The sequence below is a fragment of the Phymastichus coffea genome, unplaced genomic scaffold (genome assembly GCF_024137745.1).
Source record: "Phymastichus coffea isolate CEN01 unplaced genomic scaffold, Cenicafe_Pcof_1.1 PCOF00060, whole genome shotgun sequence".
Taxonomy (NCBI): Eukaryota; Metazoa; Arthropoda; class Insecta; order Hymenoptera; family Eulophidae; genus Phymastichus; species Phymastichus coffea.
In genome coordinates, this window is record NW_026706871.1 from 612,625 (window position 1) to 628,821 (window position 16,197).

At 33.1% G+C, this 16,197-nt stretch overlaps 1 protein-coding gene across 2 annotated transcripts; it reads right to left on the bottom strand.

The window, feature by feature from the left end:
- Positions 1 to 272: 272 nt before the first annotated feature.
- On the bottom strand, positions 273 to 12,053 carry LOC131666694 (run domain Beclin-1-interacting and cysteine-rich domain-containing protein). Of its 2 annotated transcripts, none has more exons than XM_058939553.1 (14): positions 11,943 to 12,053; positions 11,363 to 11,619; positions 11,058 to 11,209; positions 10,810 to 10,993; positions 3,877 to 4,309; positions 3,311 to 3,798; positions 3,032 to 3,215; positions 2,894 to 2,938; positions 2,525 to 2,730; positions 2,310 to 2,449; positions 2,054 to 2,236; positions 1,695 to 1,877; positions 1,475 to 1,628; positions 273 to 1,402 (listed from the first exon to the last, which is right to left on the bottom strand). In XM_058939553.1, the coding sequence occupies exons 2-14, from the start codon at positions 11,552 to 11,554 to the stop codon at positions 1,178 to 1,180; spliced, it is 2,769 nt and encodes a 922-aa protein (XP_058795536.1). In that variant the 5' UTR covers positions 11,555 to 11,619; positions 11,943 to 12,053; the 3' UTR covers positions 273 to 1,177. The 2 variants fall into 2 exon arrangements, with proteins under 2 accessions (XP_058795536.1, XP_058795535.1); XM_058939552.1 differs by having other exon boundaries at positions 275 to 1,402; positions 2,807 to 2,938.
- Between the last annotated feature and the right edge of the window lie 4,144 nt (positions 12,054 to 16,197).

Consider the following 16,197-nt stretch of genomic DNA (forward strand, 5'->3'; position numbering starts at 1 on the left):
TCCTTGTTCCTATTCGAAAATTATTATTTCGGAAAAAATGTATATACATAGATATCGATGAGACATTTTAAATTTTGTTTTCGATTTCATTAATGCAGTAAACACGAGGATTATTAGAATTTTCTACAATGTTAATAAAATTCAAATTTCATATCCATAAAATGTTTATTCAATTATAAACATGACATCTTGATGAATAAATAACAAAAAATATATACAAATGTTTCTGGTAAGCCAGGTACGGAGATTAGATTTAAATATTTTTAAGAAAGTGCATAAAATGAGAATCTTAAATATTTATTTCCTACATATCACATTATACGCTTCATTTCAATTGTATTTGAAGGTATTTTTGAATTACTTGAAATTTTACAATGCGTGAGATTCAAAATTAGAAAATAATAAATTCAATGTTAATTAATACTCTGTTTACAATGAGTTTCTGAAAAAAACTTACAAAATAAAATATTTTCGACAAAAAAAAATATACTTTGTATTAAACTAAAAAAATAAAATACTAATTAATGTAAAAAGCGAGCGAACATCTTGTTCATTTATTTGAATTAATACTTTAAAATTCAAAAGTCAAATATCAATACATTGCAGTTAAATTTTGATTAAATATACGCCCGCTTGATATTTTCAAAATTTAGATATGATATTCCTCTATAATAACTTTTTGATCATTTTATTATTTCATGATTACTTATATTCTTGAAATTAGAAATTGACTTTAAAATTTGTACATTTTCATTGCAAAAATTTACTTGATTAACAATAATAAAACTACACTACAGATATTTCATGCACTTTCTCAAACATGACAATGACAATGCAAAAATACTAGTTTTAGATAGTTTTTTCTTAGATTAGTCTAAACATTTGCAATTACAATAACAAATTAGTCTTTTGGTTGCCTTTATAGTCAAGTGTAAATGACGTTCTTTTATAATAAATATTATCAATACTATAAATTAATAAGCAAACACATACAAATTTACAAATAAAACGTGTTGGTTAAACACTGTGTTCATTAAAACATAAGCATAATAGTTTCGTTCTTGAGTAACAGGCATATTTGATCACCAGAATGGAAAAGTTTGTGCTCAGTAACAAATAAAATTTCTGCAAATGCAGTCACATAAAAATAATTCAGCAAGAGATTTTTAGCCCTCAATCATCTTATTTCGGACGACGAATCCTCTTTGGATTCGTGTCGAGCACGCAACCTACTACACCTTTTGCAGTCTACTATTTTTTTTGTATTAGAATCAGGATTGGCGCAAGCTATGTGATAGCAAGTGCCACAATTATCGCACCTTGTTACTTTGTTCATTTCCCATGGATAAATAACATCTTTCGAATTGCACAGTTCACATATGAAGCCTCGAGCTTGACACAACTATAAAATTCACTGGTTTAGTATTTATCGAAGAATACAAATATATAGTATTAATTATAATTTTGATCTTACCACACAATTTGCCACATGATTACAGGATTCTTGAACCAATTTATTCAACTCAGTTGGAAGGATTCCTGTCTTAACCTGCACGAAGTTTTGTATTGAGTAAATGTGAGGTTCCGTTATAATATGACTTGGTTCTTTCTTTAATTCTTGCTGTATACTAAAAAAATGCTTTTGATTAAATGAAATATCAATATTAATATTTAATTAAAAAAAAATAACTCACATTGTAGCGAAGCGGCAGGTTAAAAGGAAATCTTTGAGATAGAATAACTGAGTTCGAAGCAGCCTTGTGCGATCCAATTGCTTTATTCTTCGATATAACGTAGGGTTCAGATCACTCACTTGGAAAAGCGGATCGACTGTCATTTGATCCAAAAGTCTGTAGGAAAAGTTCGAAACGGGATACCTGAAATCGATACAACAATCAAACATTCTAAAAATCACATTTGATTATGATACATTTTGATACTAGCGCTAGAAGGTAATGCAAGCCTCGTGTAGACATTTGTGCTCGAGTGAAGAGGTCACACGAGGATAAAATCACTTTCTTGCATCAATATCGAAATGTACTATTTCACTCACCTATTGAAATCCCACTTGGAAAGAATTCTTCCAGGTATCAAGGACACTTGATTGGTATGACAACCCGTACAAAAATATCTACCTAAATACTCGCAATAACGAAATCTGCTCGCATATTCTACCGCAACTTTCATACCACAGCCGGCACATCGGTAATTTTGTTTTGCTATGAGAATTCGCCGCCTAAAATCGCAGCCATATAGATTAAATATACAGAAAATATCGCGTGATAAGCCTGAATAATGTGATTTCGTACACAGGTGGTGGATGCGCAGTAAATATGATTTGTGGTCGCGGTGGGGCCCACTCGACTGTACCTCGTAAGTGTATTGAATTTCCGTCAATACCTTCGGCGTCATCGGGACTTATAGGCCAACTTTGTGGAAGAGGTAATAGCTAAGAAAAATATTGTTACAGTAATTATTAACTGAAGCTGTTTAAAATGCAAAAAAAAAGAAACTAGCAACTTACACATTGAGGAGCATCCTGTTCAGAAACGAGCCATTGTAATTCACTCGCTCGAGGCAAGTGTTTTTCGCTAAACCTACTGATGAGCGACAAGGCAACACCTTCCGCGGATACCGTATTGTCCGACATGTTTGATTCAGTTGCTTGCTTTGAAGATGATCTGTAAAGGTCAGCTTCGGAGTAAAGCGACGCCATTGACACCAACAAGCCTACAACAATTGCAATCGTATAACCGAGTTTATGTGACGTGAAAAACGAAATAAAAATGAGTAATATTTGAATTACTGGAATGTTTAAGATCAGATAAATTGCGCGTGTCGTTCATTTCATAATCATCCACATCGTCTGTAGAAATACTATCAGATGGCGTACCAGAGGACGTAGACATCGGACTAACGCTCTGATCCGTGGTCGTCGCTAGAAACAAGAATATTCAATGAATCACGGATCAACCCACACTTTGCAGCTAGACCAATTGACAGATTGGCATAAGGCGTAAAAGAAACTCACTGTCGGTTTTGCCGTCGCTCAGAAGATCGCGATTCCAAGTGCTGGCGGCAACTGCGCTTCCTTTTCGTCGCTCTTCCTGCCGTTGGCGCCGTCTCAGCCTTATCCTTTGCTTGAGACTGTTGATTTCCTCGTCGCTTTCCTCGGCGGCTTCATCCGCGAGTCTCAGCTGCTTGTTGCACTTGACCTGTAACGCAAAACAATCGTTGCGCGTACAGCTTATTTAGCCGACTTTCTCGGAAAACACTTGCAGCATTTTCCCGAACAAATTCTCGAACCAACCTGCTCGATAGCAGCAATCATCGCCTCGGAAATACTGAAATGTGCGTTCTCCCTGTCGAGCTCGGCATTTGCTCGAGCGAACTGTGCCGACGACAGAAAACTCGTGAGACTCTGACCCTCCTTAGGCTGAGGAAAGTAACCGGTTGCCATTGGTAAAACGCTACTTCCTCCGTCCTCGATAAAACTCTTCTTTGGCGTTCGTACGTCTTTCTGACCTTCGACCTCGGTGCTCCACGGCCCTGAAAATTCTGGCGCTGATCCACCGAGGAAAGACGATTTCCATTTCGGCTTTATCATTTCGATTTTTATCGAGTCCGTTACACTGTGTCCCGAGCCAAGCGACTTCGTCAGATGTGCGTTGGAGTTCGTCGATGGTTTCGGTGATTCTTCGTAGTTTAAGGTATCAGAACTACCACTATTCCGTTGTGATTTCTTTAATTTTGCTAGTCTCGTCTTTCTCCCCTTTCTCGACAAGAACTTTGGTTTTACTGTAGAGAATGAAATTTTTTTTTTATCGAATGTGCGTATCGCAATGACGCATTCAATTTCAAATAGTCTACACGAACCTGGACTAGTTTTAACTTCAGTAAACGTGGAAGCGCCGATGCTCGTCGTTTCGGTATAATCGACCTTGATCACGTCCGAAAGCTCGATGCTCTGCGCGACCCTCGGCTCTTTCGCGCCAAGCCCCTTTTCCGGCACCCCATTGCCGACGGCTACCACATCGGAACCATTCTCATTTAGATGGGGAAAGCTACTCCAAGCCTTGATGGATGCGTTGCTGCTCGTCTCCTCTTTTATCGCACGTGCGACCAATTCGTTTTTTATCAAGGCAACCGCATCCTTGTGCTCTGCACTGAAATCGTGAGCCGATCTCGACGGAGGAATCTCGTCAACAACCACGACGGGATGTGCACTGCTGCACAAATTCACCGGGTAAGAAGATGAACGACGATGCGCTCGCTTTGGGCTGTCTTTGCTATTCCAGCTCGGTAGAAACTGAAATTGAAAGTTTGGCGTGCTTTAATACGGTCGTTGACAAGTTTCTTCGTTTATTATATCAGAGGAGAAAGTTTTTATACAGGTGCAATGTGTGCAAGCGATTCAATGCGCTGGGTTGACAGTGAATATTAGACATGTCTTCCCCCTTTTACTCTCTATGTTGCAAAATAATATTCAGTCCATTTTCGTAGCTAAATGGAATGATGGGATGATGATTTATTTAATCAACTTACTAATACGGAAACAAGCGTGCGTGGCGCAGAGAAAACGGAGTTGCCAGAAGACCGAGCTGTTGACACTTCTGGAGTTACGATTGACTGTCGGTCAATGCCATCGACCCCGAACAGATTGGCTTGTCTCTCGAAAAAAATTGTGGTGGAAAAGGAAAGTCCCCCGCGAGGGCCACAAGGGCCGAGCTAAAAGGGATGCTTAGGTAGAAATTAGACGACACCCCAATTAACCTTGCTCCGAAATCAATAATAATAGGAGCAAACAATTTAACCACTGGGCGCACGTGGAACAATGGAAGCCTGTCATAGGTGATCATTAGGGTATGACTTGGAGTACCGACGCAACAAAGGCTGTCGACATTAAGCTAAGGGTTTTAATGCCTCATTGACTTTGAGAGAGTTTTTGTCACAGCAATAAACAATTAGTGCAATTGCTGACCCGCTCAGTACTACGTTCCGTATCAAGTAGCTGCCGAGAGCCAAAATAGGCAGAAGAGAAAGCATTTTGCCATACAATGGTTAGCAGCTAACCAATTTTATCATGACTTTACTATTACCAGTAAATGAAAATGTACATATATTTTCAGCTCACAACTTTTATTCGTTATAGTATATAACAATACTAGTGGCGTAATTGAGACTTAATGGCAAAACGAGTTGACACCCAAGCACAGCGAAGGCGGTAACGTCGCGTGCCGTTGAGTATCACTAATGGCACGCGTATCGTTCATCATTTTACAGCGCTGCCCTTAAATCCGCTCTTACGACTCGTCACTCAATAGTTCAAAACGGTGAGGTTATAAATCTAAAACATAGTGCCCTTATCAATTACCTACGCCACTGAAGAGCATTGCTTAAGTGCGGACTTTTAAGTCAGCTAGTTCTATAAATGTTAAGCAGCGTTTGAAAATTGCAGAAACGTTTTTTTCCGAATATGAAACGAAAACGAATGTAATATAAAAATGTAGTATATACTTAATCATAACAAATGAATATATACATTTAATTTACATTTTTTATAAATTTAACATCAACATATACTTATAAAAATAAATAAAAATAAAAAAGTAACAAAAAAGTTATTTATACCACGTTGAAACATTTTATTCACGGTTTGATTGGTTGAGATATGGTCACGTGATATAATGTTATGTGACGGCAAATAAAAGTGTTGGTATAGTTTTGAATTAAGATTTTAGTATTAAAAATTTAATTTATCATAATTGATACGGGTAATTTTGACGATAATGATAGTATAAACAGATTGGCTATAGTGCTATTGTTTTAACAGTCACTTTATGAAACTAGCATCGAGTAAATCGTTTCGTAAAAACAAAAAGTTATGCTTTGAAATTATTCTGATTTTGTTCTATTAATATTTGATAATCTGATTTTTAAATGCGTTAGATTGAAATAAATGTTATAATTTGGTCACAATCTTTATTCAAAGATTAGGATAAATGCTTAATAGCAATATAACCCGTATAGTAGAAAAGAACTAAAAAATTATCTTATGGGAGATTATACCTTTGTTTCTCGTTTGGAAGAGTACATTCCTTAAGAGCGTGTGGCATCATAAACCTTAGTTCGCAGAATTTACATACATTGGGTTCATTTTTTCTAAAATACGTAGATGGATCAGTAAGGGATGTCCAATTCTTAGCCGTGAAATGATTTTTTCTTCTTTACGAGTTAGTGTGTAATCTTGTAATTTTTTGAATATGTCGCCTCTAATAGAGTCAACGTAAGGTTAGAATCTTGCCATTGAGTTTACCAGTTTTGGTACACTTTATTTAATAAATAATTTTGTACATTTTTCTATCAGAAGGGAGAACTGAGTACTTGTATTTCGTTTTTTAGCTGCTTTTCTAAGACTAGGACATATACGCTCATTTGTTTGGAAATGTCAGGATCAGCTAAAGTGATTGCTACGTTTTAATTTATGTTTGTTAAGTGTATAATTTTGCTTTAAATCGAGTGGTTACTTATGTGTGGTTTCCTTAGTTTTTCTATTGTAAATTTCAAGTTAAGGAAGTTCTGTATTTTCCATTTTTTAGTAAGTCAAGAAAACAGAGTAGAGAGATAATCTTATCCTCTGTTTCCGAATAAGATTTATGTAGTGAAATTTACATTTCATCTATCGGAGCAATTATTACGACTCCCGAGCCTGTAGAATCACTGAATCTCTCATCGTAAAAAAGAAATTTATTTTATAACTATACCTTTCATAATCAACAGAATTTGTTCTTATTGTATTTCGATTGGGTTAACTGGCGGCATTTTGAGGAGAATCATCGGTAGATCCATGTTTATCTCTATCAGAGTGTCTTTTGGTTTCTTGAAAAAGATCTTGGCTAAATTTTCCTTTATGACGATTATTTTACATGCTGGGCTTACAAAACTTCCTGATAATTTACAGGTGTACTTAAAGATTAGAGCTTTGCGGTGAAAATTAAGTGGGGGTTAATTTACTTAGGTCAAAATGCTGGTTGTTGGACTTGTGTAGAAAGCTCTTATGATATTTTTAGATCTACATTATAGATTGGATTCAACATATGTGCTAAGCTTGAGGAATCGTAAAGGATGCTTCCATAATTTAGTTTAGGGAAGACTCTATCTTTATAAACATTTAGCAGAACTCTCATGTCACCTCCCTATCCTCTAGCAGTAATCGGTTTAATCAAGTTTAATCTTTGATTAGCTTCTGCTTTTAATTCCTATAGGTGGTATTTCCAGTGTAGTCTTGAGTCAAAGGTGCAACCTAGTATTTTCAATCGATCGGATTCTTTGATTTTAATATTTTTTATTTTTATATGAACAACTGGGAATAGTTTGTTATTTTTTGAAAAATCAATGAGTTCATATTTTGCTTCCGAAAAATTAATACCAAAGTTTTACGAGTATGGGTTTCCCCAATTTGAGCACTATTATTTTCAGCACGGAGCGTTAAAAAACGCAATTAGCATGGGGATGAAATGCGGGAAAATCTATAGGGTTTCTCAAAGAAATATTATTAAGAAATATTTCTCAAGAAATAATTATTCATTTCGTAACTACTAATTTAAAAGTTTTTCATATTTTTTTACGAACTTTTTTACGAACGAGGGAGGGCACCAGCCGAAACTTCCTTTCCTTCTCTTCCTGCTCACATAAACCTACTACACTCGAACTTCCCGCACTTGTGTGAAAAAATAGTGTACGTAACTTGTACGTGAAGTATGTGATATCCCGCACGTGTTACGTAATGTACTATTTTATTAAAAAAACCTTTAATCTCAAAAATGCTAATTACTCATACTCTTACTTTCTATTGGTGGCAACTGTCCGAACTTCATGCACGCGCGTTACCGACCGAGCGAAGCGTGGAATCCTCGCGCGTGCGGGAATCGCCTACTTCCCGCACTTGTATGGTAATGTACTATATTCTTTAACGGATGGTTATAATAATATTTTGATTGGATAGAAAAACTACGCGAGATTTTTGCTAACAATTGAACGGGTTTATTTATCTAAAAGCTTTATTAAAACTCTACGCAGATACAGTTATCGATGATCTGTGAGTGATCAACTTTGATAATCTTTTTATCAATGAAAATGAAATTGCGCGATGTTATAAATAACTTTTACTATCTTTGTTAACCACGCGCAGTTTTTCTATAATTTTTTCGGTCGATTTTCGTTCACTTCCTGCTGATTTCCTTTAGCCTTTAAACGCATAGTTCAAAACTAGAATTTGATAAATTACACTGAAGAGTTTTCTACGTCGTATACAATTAAATAAATTGTTTTAACTTATTTCTTTGACTAAGTAATTTACACTAGTTAAACCCAACACAGTTTCTTATAAAACAATATTAATATACCTTAAAGAATCATCATTTGATTCCTCTGGTTAGTGATTTGATTTCAACATGACTGCAAAGTTAACACCAGAATTTCTTGTATATGACTTTCACAATAATTATCTTGTTGTTCATTTTACAACTATATGAAAGAAAATACTTTTAAAAATAAATGCAATAATGATGTGTAATTTCAAGAGAAACAATAAAGATCACATGCTGACTGAATGTAATATTTAGCAAATTATAACTTTTTTTATATTATAGAATAAATGCTCTTGTTTTGTGATATTTATATATATTATGAAATGAAAATTTGTTTATACATAACAATTACCTATGATTAGAAAGTTCTTATGTAAAGAAAATCATATTAATGTATAAATATTAGGTGCAATAGTTCATAACTAAATACCAATGAATTAGTCATGAAACATATCAAATTGTTTTTATAAAAGTACACACCTAAACCAAGTGAAAAGTGCAATTAAGTTGAAAAATTATCTTTTTTCAGTCCTGGCTAAAAGTAAAACCACTGAAAAATGACATTTTTCGAAACTTTAGTAATTTCTCAAAAACCATAGGTCGCTCGTAAAAGGTACTGGATCTTTCGGGACTAATAGATAATATATTATTTATTTCCCGATCCCAATCCATGGTTATTACATTAATTTTTTCTAATCATGTATATAATTGATAATAAACTCTGTATGCACATTCTCTTATTGCGCCTTTTGTTCACGGTAAACCCATAAGTTTGAATTTAAACGTTTAATATGACGTCACCCACGAGAAATACATTGTCACTAATTTTAAACACTACTAAACGTTTAAATTCAGTAACAATGTATTTTTTATGGGTGACGTCAGAATTGCACACTTAAAACGTTTAAATTTAAACACATAGGATTTTAAGGTTTTGCCATGGTTATTGGTTAAAATTAACAAATAAATGTGGTGTTTACTTTAGCCTTACTAAAATGTAAATAACCACCCATGTAAAAATAAGTCTAGTTATAGTCTGGCTAAAGTTTGGCTTTAGCTACTATGTTGAACTTTTACCAGACTTGGTATTCTTCATATTGGTAAGTCTGAGAAAAAATCTGACTCATTTTACTAAACTTATATTTTTTTGAAAATTCTGAGACACTATTAAAATTTTTTTTGCGCAGTAACCATTTATTAATTTTAAACATTTGGTAAAACTAAATTACTTTCGTTTATGTAAGTGATTTTGCTTCTAATTATTCATGGGTTTCACACCGTGAATTTTTCCAGTCACAAATATCTTAAAGATATCATTAAAATATCTTTAACAGGGATAATAAAATTATTTTAGTCACCAGAGTTACTATGTGAATATAACTTTCAAAGTTGCTAAACTGATGTAGTAATGTGTTTACGGGCATATCTATCTATCGACAATTGCGTAACTATCATAAATACATACTTATCCTCGTTACATTCGGAACAATTTTATAAACATTTACACTGACATACTTTCATATATAGCTTAATTTCTCCAATTTGTATGTTAATATTGAATCTATAATATACATAACGCTTGATTTTATTTTTTCTGAACAATTGTAATTTAGTGATGCTATAAGCAGATATTTCTTATTTAATTTAAAAAAGATATCAATTTGTTTTTCCTCGGAATAGATATTTGACTTTGTTAAAGCATTTAAAACAAAATCGTACGAACGAATATCTATTTTTAGCAGTCCTATGGCGAAAAGTTCTACATTTTGATACTGTGTACTAAATTTTAATCTATTTTGATGATTTCAGTAGCAGAAATATGTTGTGTTGGAAACATATGTATGTTTTGATTAACTGATAATCATAAAAGTTAAAATATAATTAGTTACATGTTAACAATTATATGCCAAAAAAACTTTATTAATTAATCGAAGAGAATATGAATGCCATAAATATTTGATGACTTAAGAATCTTAAAAATTAAATCACATATTGTGAAATTATCATCATTCAATAATTGTAACCATCATTTTCTGGAAAATTGTGTAAATTAATATTATCCCAAGAATAAAATTATTAGTTTCCTTAAATAGTTTATCAGTGACTAACAATAAAGTCAGTTATTTTAATTTTTCTGTAAGATTTATTTCACCATGATGCAATAGAAAACAAATATTAAAGCATACAAATTCCACATATTTCATATGCTATGCTTGATGAGTTCTTTGAAAATTAAATGAACAAAGTACTGATAGTTCAATTTGTTTAATAGTCTCTTTTCTACTATAAATTTGAAAAAAAGCTAATATAGTAAATTAAAAAAATACAAAAGTTTATTTAAAATTTGTGTTTTATTCCAAATTAAAATAAGAAAAAATTCTAACATAATCTTTATTATAAGAAATCTATTAAAGGTTGTAGTAAAAAACATTATTCTTACCAAAGACGGGTCAATTTCAGTCAAGAGAGTTGGCTGATTTTTTTCAACAGCTCTCAAACAAACAAGCGTAGCTTCAGCAAGATTTTCTTGACAAAGAAAGGCCCACGGTTCAAGACAGGAAAGTAAATGCTCTTTATCAGACAAAAGCCATGATAATTTCTGAGATAAAGAATGATCTTCCAAACTGAAATTGATAAAAATTGAATTTGCAGATCATGAATATAGTTTTAATAAATGTAAATAAATACCTTTTATACAACCAGAGTATATCTTTGTGAGAAACTATTCTACTGCACAAATTTGCATGGTAATCATCACAGTCACGTATTGTCGGAGAAGTAGCTAATGAAGGTTGTAACCAATTCAACCCTTGAATAAAAGTCCAAAAATCAGGCTCTCCCTGTTATAAAAAACAATTATATGATATAAAATGATTGTTGAAATGTGAAATTATTTTCTCAACTACAGAATGAAAAATCTAATTGAAAATATGAATCACACTGGTAATCACAATTATGTATTTGAAATCAAGTTGTTAAGTGCAACAACTTACTTTAGTATCAAATATCCTGCAACCATGCTTGAATATTTTCTCCATAACGTTATGCAAGCGATTAAGGCCTCCATAAACATTCCAGACATTGGACACCCCATTAGTCAGGAGGCTTTCAACTGTAGAACGGAGACTCTGTAACAACTGCCATCTCTCTCTGGTGTAATTGTCAATAGTGGCTTCACTGGACATCCTGCTAGATAATGTAGTTGTCCTATCTCTGAGTCATCAGCAATGCAATTTCCTTGGGTAATATCCTATCATCGCGAAACATAACACGTTAAACGAGCACTCAGTTCACAGCAACAGCATCAGTCGTTTGTGTTTACAAATTAAAAATAGGAACGGCATGATGATTGAGCAAGGCTATTACTCATTTGAATTGTATGCACTTTCAGAAATCACCTAGAAAAACGCGTGCCCTCGCGTGCCTGACAATAAGCTAAACAATAGAGAACGAGAGTGAAAAAAAAAGAATGATAACGACCCACTGTCCAGCCGAGTTGCAATATTGCGCGATGATTCTACGATAAAAAACAAAACAAATGCTCGTGGTAAGGTTATCTCGCGGTATGTTTACCTTCGGTTAGGCTGTCAACGATCGTCAACGTGTCTGCGTTCAGTAGCCGGAGAAACGAGCAGTCCATGCATTGTAAACTGAATACATGTACATCGCCGACGACGGCTGTTCCTTCAGGTTCTGTTAAATCAGCTGATCGTCAAATACATATTATGCAGGTAGGCGTTTCACGGCACACACACGTACGCGTCATCTCTACAGTCTCATTCATGATCTGCACTCTCTACTCTTTCGCTCCCCGCGAAACGTTATGTTGCTTGATGCGTGCTAAATGTAGATCTTGCCATCAATTTTGTCGATTTGTTTTTCACTAGTATTAGTTTAAAAGAAATTGGTCAAGATTTTAAAAAAATTATCAATATTTTCGTGATTATACATTTATATATTTAATATACTGTAATAAGTGTACCGGTCTTGGACCGATTCTTTAATTAATAGTTCATTCTCGTGAACCTGCCTTCCAGATGAGAAAACTTATATTTTATATTTGAGCGTATGAACGCGATAAAATAATATGTTAGTTACTTACTTCTTAAATATTTGGTGCAAGCAACTGTCCTAACTGAGTATTTATGACGGATGAAGTTTTTCATCAAGTTGGAAATATATGCTGCAAAACATTTTTTAAGGTAATAAAAATTTCTTTATCACTATAATCATATTCCTCGACGCATATAATTTCTACATCAGTCACAAATTCTTCCAATCATCTTGCAAAAATCGCATAGAAACTTTAATTTATCCACAAGAAACCAATACAAATTAAAAGTTAATAAATGTAACAAAAAAATCGTATTTCAATTAAATTAATGTAACTATCATTTATAATGCAAACTATTAAAAATTTTTCACACAAATTAATTTAAACTAGTCCAAAAAATTGATTTGACTTTATTAGTTCATTGATGCTTAGACAGATGATATATTCGAAAATAGTACGTTGATATCCTATAGCTGTTTGTAAGTCACAAGCAAAATTGCGACTAGTAATTATATAAGATAAATCAGTCAGTGCGTTAACATGTTCAATTCTATAATTTCTAAATTGGCGCATAATTTTTGAAAACGTTATATTATGTGCGTAGGATGTACACTGGAAAACGCAGCAATAACTTTATTCTAATATAAAAAAAATTATAAATTAAATAAAATTATTCTCGACATCACACTTGTATTTTCTCTTCGACGATCATTAAAATAAATTATAAGGCTGTTTGTGATTAAAAACAGTTCTTCGTAGCTCTATACCAATTTTGTCAAAAGTTTAACTTTACACTTTATTGGTCATTGTGATCACAAAGGCTAAATTAACTGGAAACTATCTTTGTTTGAAAGTGAAAGGAAATACGTCTTCATAATATAAAGTTATAGAAAAAAGATACGTCAACTCCACTTTTTAAAAGCGTACAAAACCTCTGGTTTTTCTGACAATTTTCACGACTTTTGTCAGAGATTAAAACCAATATAATCATTGATACCTTTTTAGAGGTTTCCTCTCCTGGAATAGAAAACAATACAATACGTAATCGAACGTCTGAATTATATATATTCACGATATATACAATTCGTTTGAAAAACACAAAACCTCTTTCAAAAAGTTTACAATATTTTTTGTATTTTTTATTCATTGTTTACTCAAATACGTAAAAAACTGGAAAGATAAAACAATAACAAAAAATACCAAATAAAAAAAAACAAAAATAATAAAAAAAAAGACTAAAAAACTTACACAAAAATGTAGAAATAATTGTTTTTCAAGAACAACGAACTTATCAACAATGTCAATGTCTTAAAATTTGGTAAGGATCATTCTCAAATTTTTTTCAGAATTTTTCGACACAATTTTAATTTCTCCAAAAAGTCGGAAAAAAGATTTTTAAAAATGTTTTTAAAAAATGTTGAAAAAATTTTATCATGTTCTTTGACTAATTTTAAGACGATTTGATTTTTAGAACCTTCTTGCAAAAATTGATACTTTAGGAGAAAAACGATTGTGAAGTGTAAAAAAAATTTCATTTCGTTTCATTTTCATTAAAAGTTTAAGGAATTTGTGGCACTTTGTGACCATTTTGATTGAATAGATACATGAAATTTTTATAAAAAAATTTGATTTAAAAATTTGTTGGTCGATAAGCTATGACGGTTCTAAAACACGGATTGCGTTGATTGTAATAATAATAAATAAATTTTCGACTTTTTCATTGCTTTTTCAGAATATGGGCATCTTGACTAATAATAATATATTTCTTTTTCATGAATAACTGCATTCAGCTTTGTGAAAATTCTGGCGGTTCAAAAACACGGATTGCGTTATTTATAATAATAAATTAATTTTTGACTTTTTCATTGCATTTTTAGGATAGGGCATCTTGACTAACAATAATACATTTCTTTTTCATAAATAATTACATTCGGCTTCGCGAAAACCTTGTGGCGGTTTGAAAACACGGATTGTGTCATACGGGAGCTCTCAAATACTTTCAATAATGGAAAATATTAGATAGAAATTGAGAAATTGAAGTTTAAACCATAACATGACATAGCAGCACGAGCACGAACGAGCAAGACATGCCATCGACAGGTCCGCTGTACTATAACTGCAATATTTCAAATTCTGCTTAAAATTTTTCCGATTTGGAAATATCAATTGACTATTTCCAACTAATTACATAGATCAACAAAATTGAACTTGCTTTTGGCAATAGAAACTTGAATATATATTCCAGAAATATTTTCGTGTGAATTTAGCCCTAGAATTGCTCAATCAGGTCAATTCTTTGAAATATCCTAAAATAAAAATGCAAAAAACACTATTTTTCATCATATTTAAGGTTATATAGTAAAGACATTTATTTTCTAAAAATCAATACGTATGATCTTAAAGTGCAAGTTTCCCTCTATTGAATGTCATTAAGTTGGCCGAAATAGCTTTTTCTTATTAAGACGTCGCATATTAAAATTCCTAAGTTTTACAGTTTTTAAATGTTATCGACGCTAATGCATTCTAGAAACCATTTTTATGACTGAATTATAACAGATTTTTATTGGCTGACTGAGATGTGTAAGTTTAATATTTTTAAACTTATAAATATCGAATTTAGGGTGTGTGAATTTTATTTTGTTGGTATATACTTTATGTATTTCTTTCGGTAAAAAAATAGAAAATTCGAAAAGAAACTTGCTACTTTTGAAATTAATAATTATTTAAGCAACTCATTATAACATAGAGATCAATAAACCTATTTTGAATTTAAAATAATAGATTTTATACCTTGCAATTGACGATACCTTGTCGAAAACGGAAAAAAACGATGATTTTCAGATAATCGATATTTTTCACGTTTTGAACCTGCCATTTTGAATTTTGAAAAATTATAAATATCTTTCACATCCTTGTGATTCGTCCATTTGCACTGGACTACGTTAATATGCCCGCGAGCGGCAGGATGCGCGCTCGTTGCATTTATAAGACCGTACAATGACCCGCACATACCAAGCCTCGGAGGCAGGTGTTTGTGGCATGAACCTTTCTAACTTCTCTTATTCATCCCATTCTCTCGTATCGAGCCTGACTATAGCGAATGATACAAAAGTCCTGGAACGGCGGAATAACTTAGCAGGACTGCATTTTAGCGAAAAATGTTTCGAACAAAAGTTATAGGATTTTTCCTTAGCTATCTAGCGATGGCCCCGACCATGACCTTAACCAACCATGACCTTCATGGTCATTGAGAGGTCTAGGTGATTTTTTAAATGGATTCCCGTACTTTTTATCCATGAAATGAGAAGAGCATAACATTTTTGGTTTAGATATGGCCTTGACCACGAACTTCAAGCTGGGGCACCCAGTAAGATAAGAAGACAGTAAGACAAGTTCTCCCAGCAGGTTAAAGTGAGGTGGGAGATCTACCTAGCCAGTTAAGGCATGAATAGGCATGAACCGATCCAATCAAGACAAGATTATGCAATTGCCCAACCAGTTAAAGGAAAGGTTAAGATTCCAACCAGCCACTTAAAGCAAGATGGGGGTCTACCCAGTAAGTTAAGGCAAGATGGAGGATCTAACAACTGAGTTAAGGCAGAGTATTGTATTTATCAGTTAGTTAAGGCAAGGTTATTTATTTATCCAATCAATTAAGGCGAACTTATGAATTCTCCCAACCAGTCAAAGCAACGTTATGTATTAACTCAGCAAATTTAGGCAAGATAGAGGTCTACCCAGCCGGTAATCGCAAGGTCATATATTGACCTAACC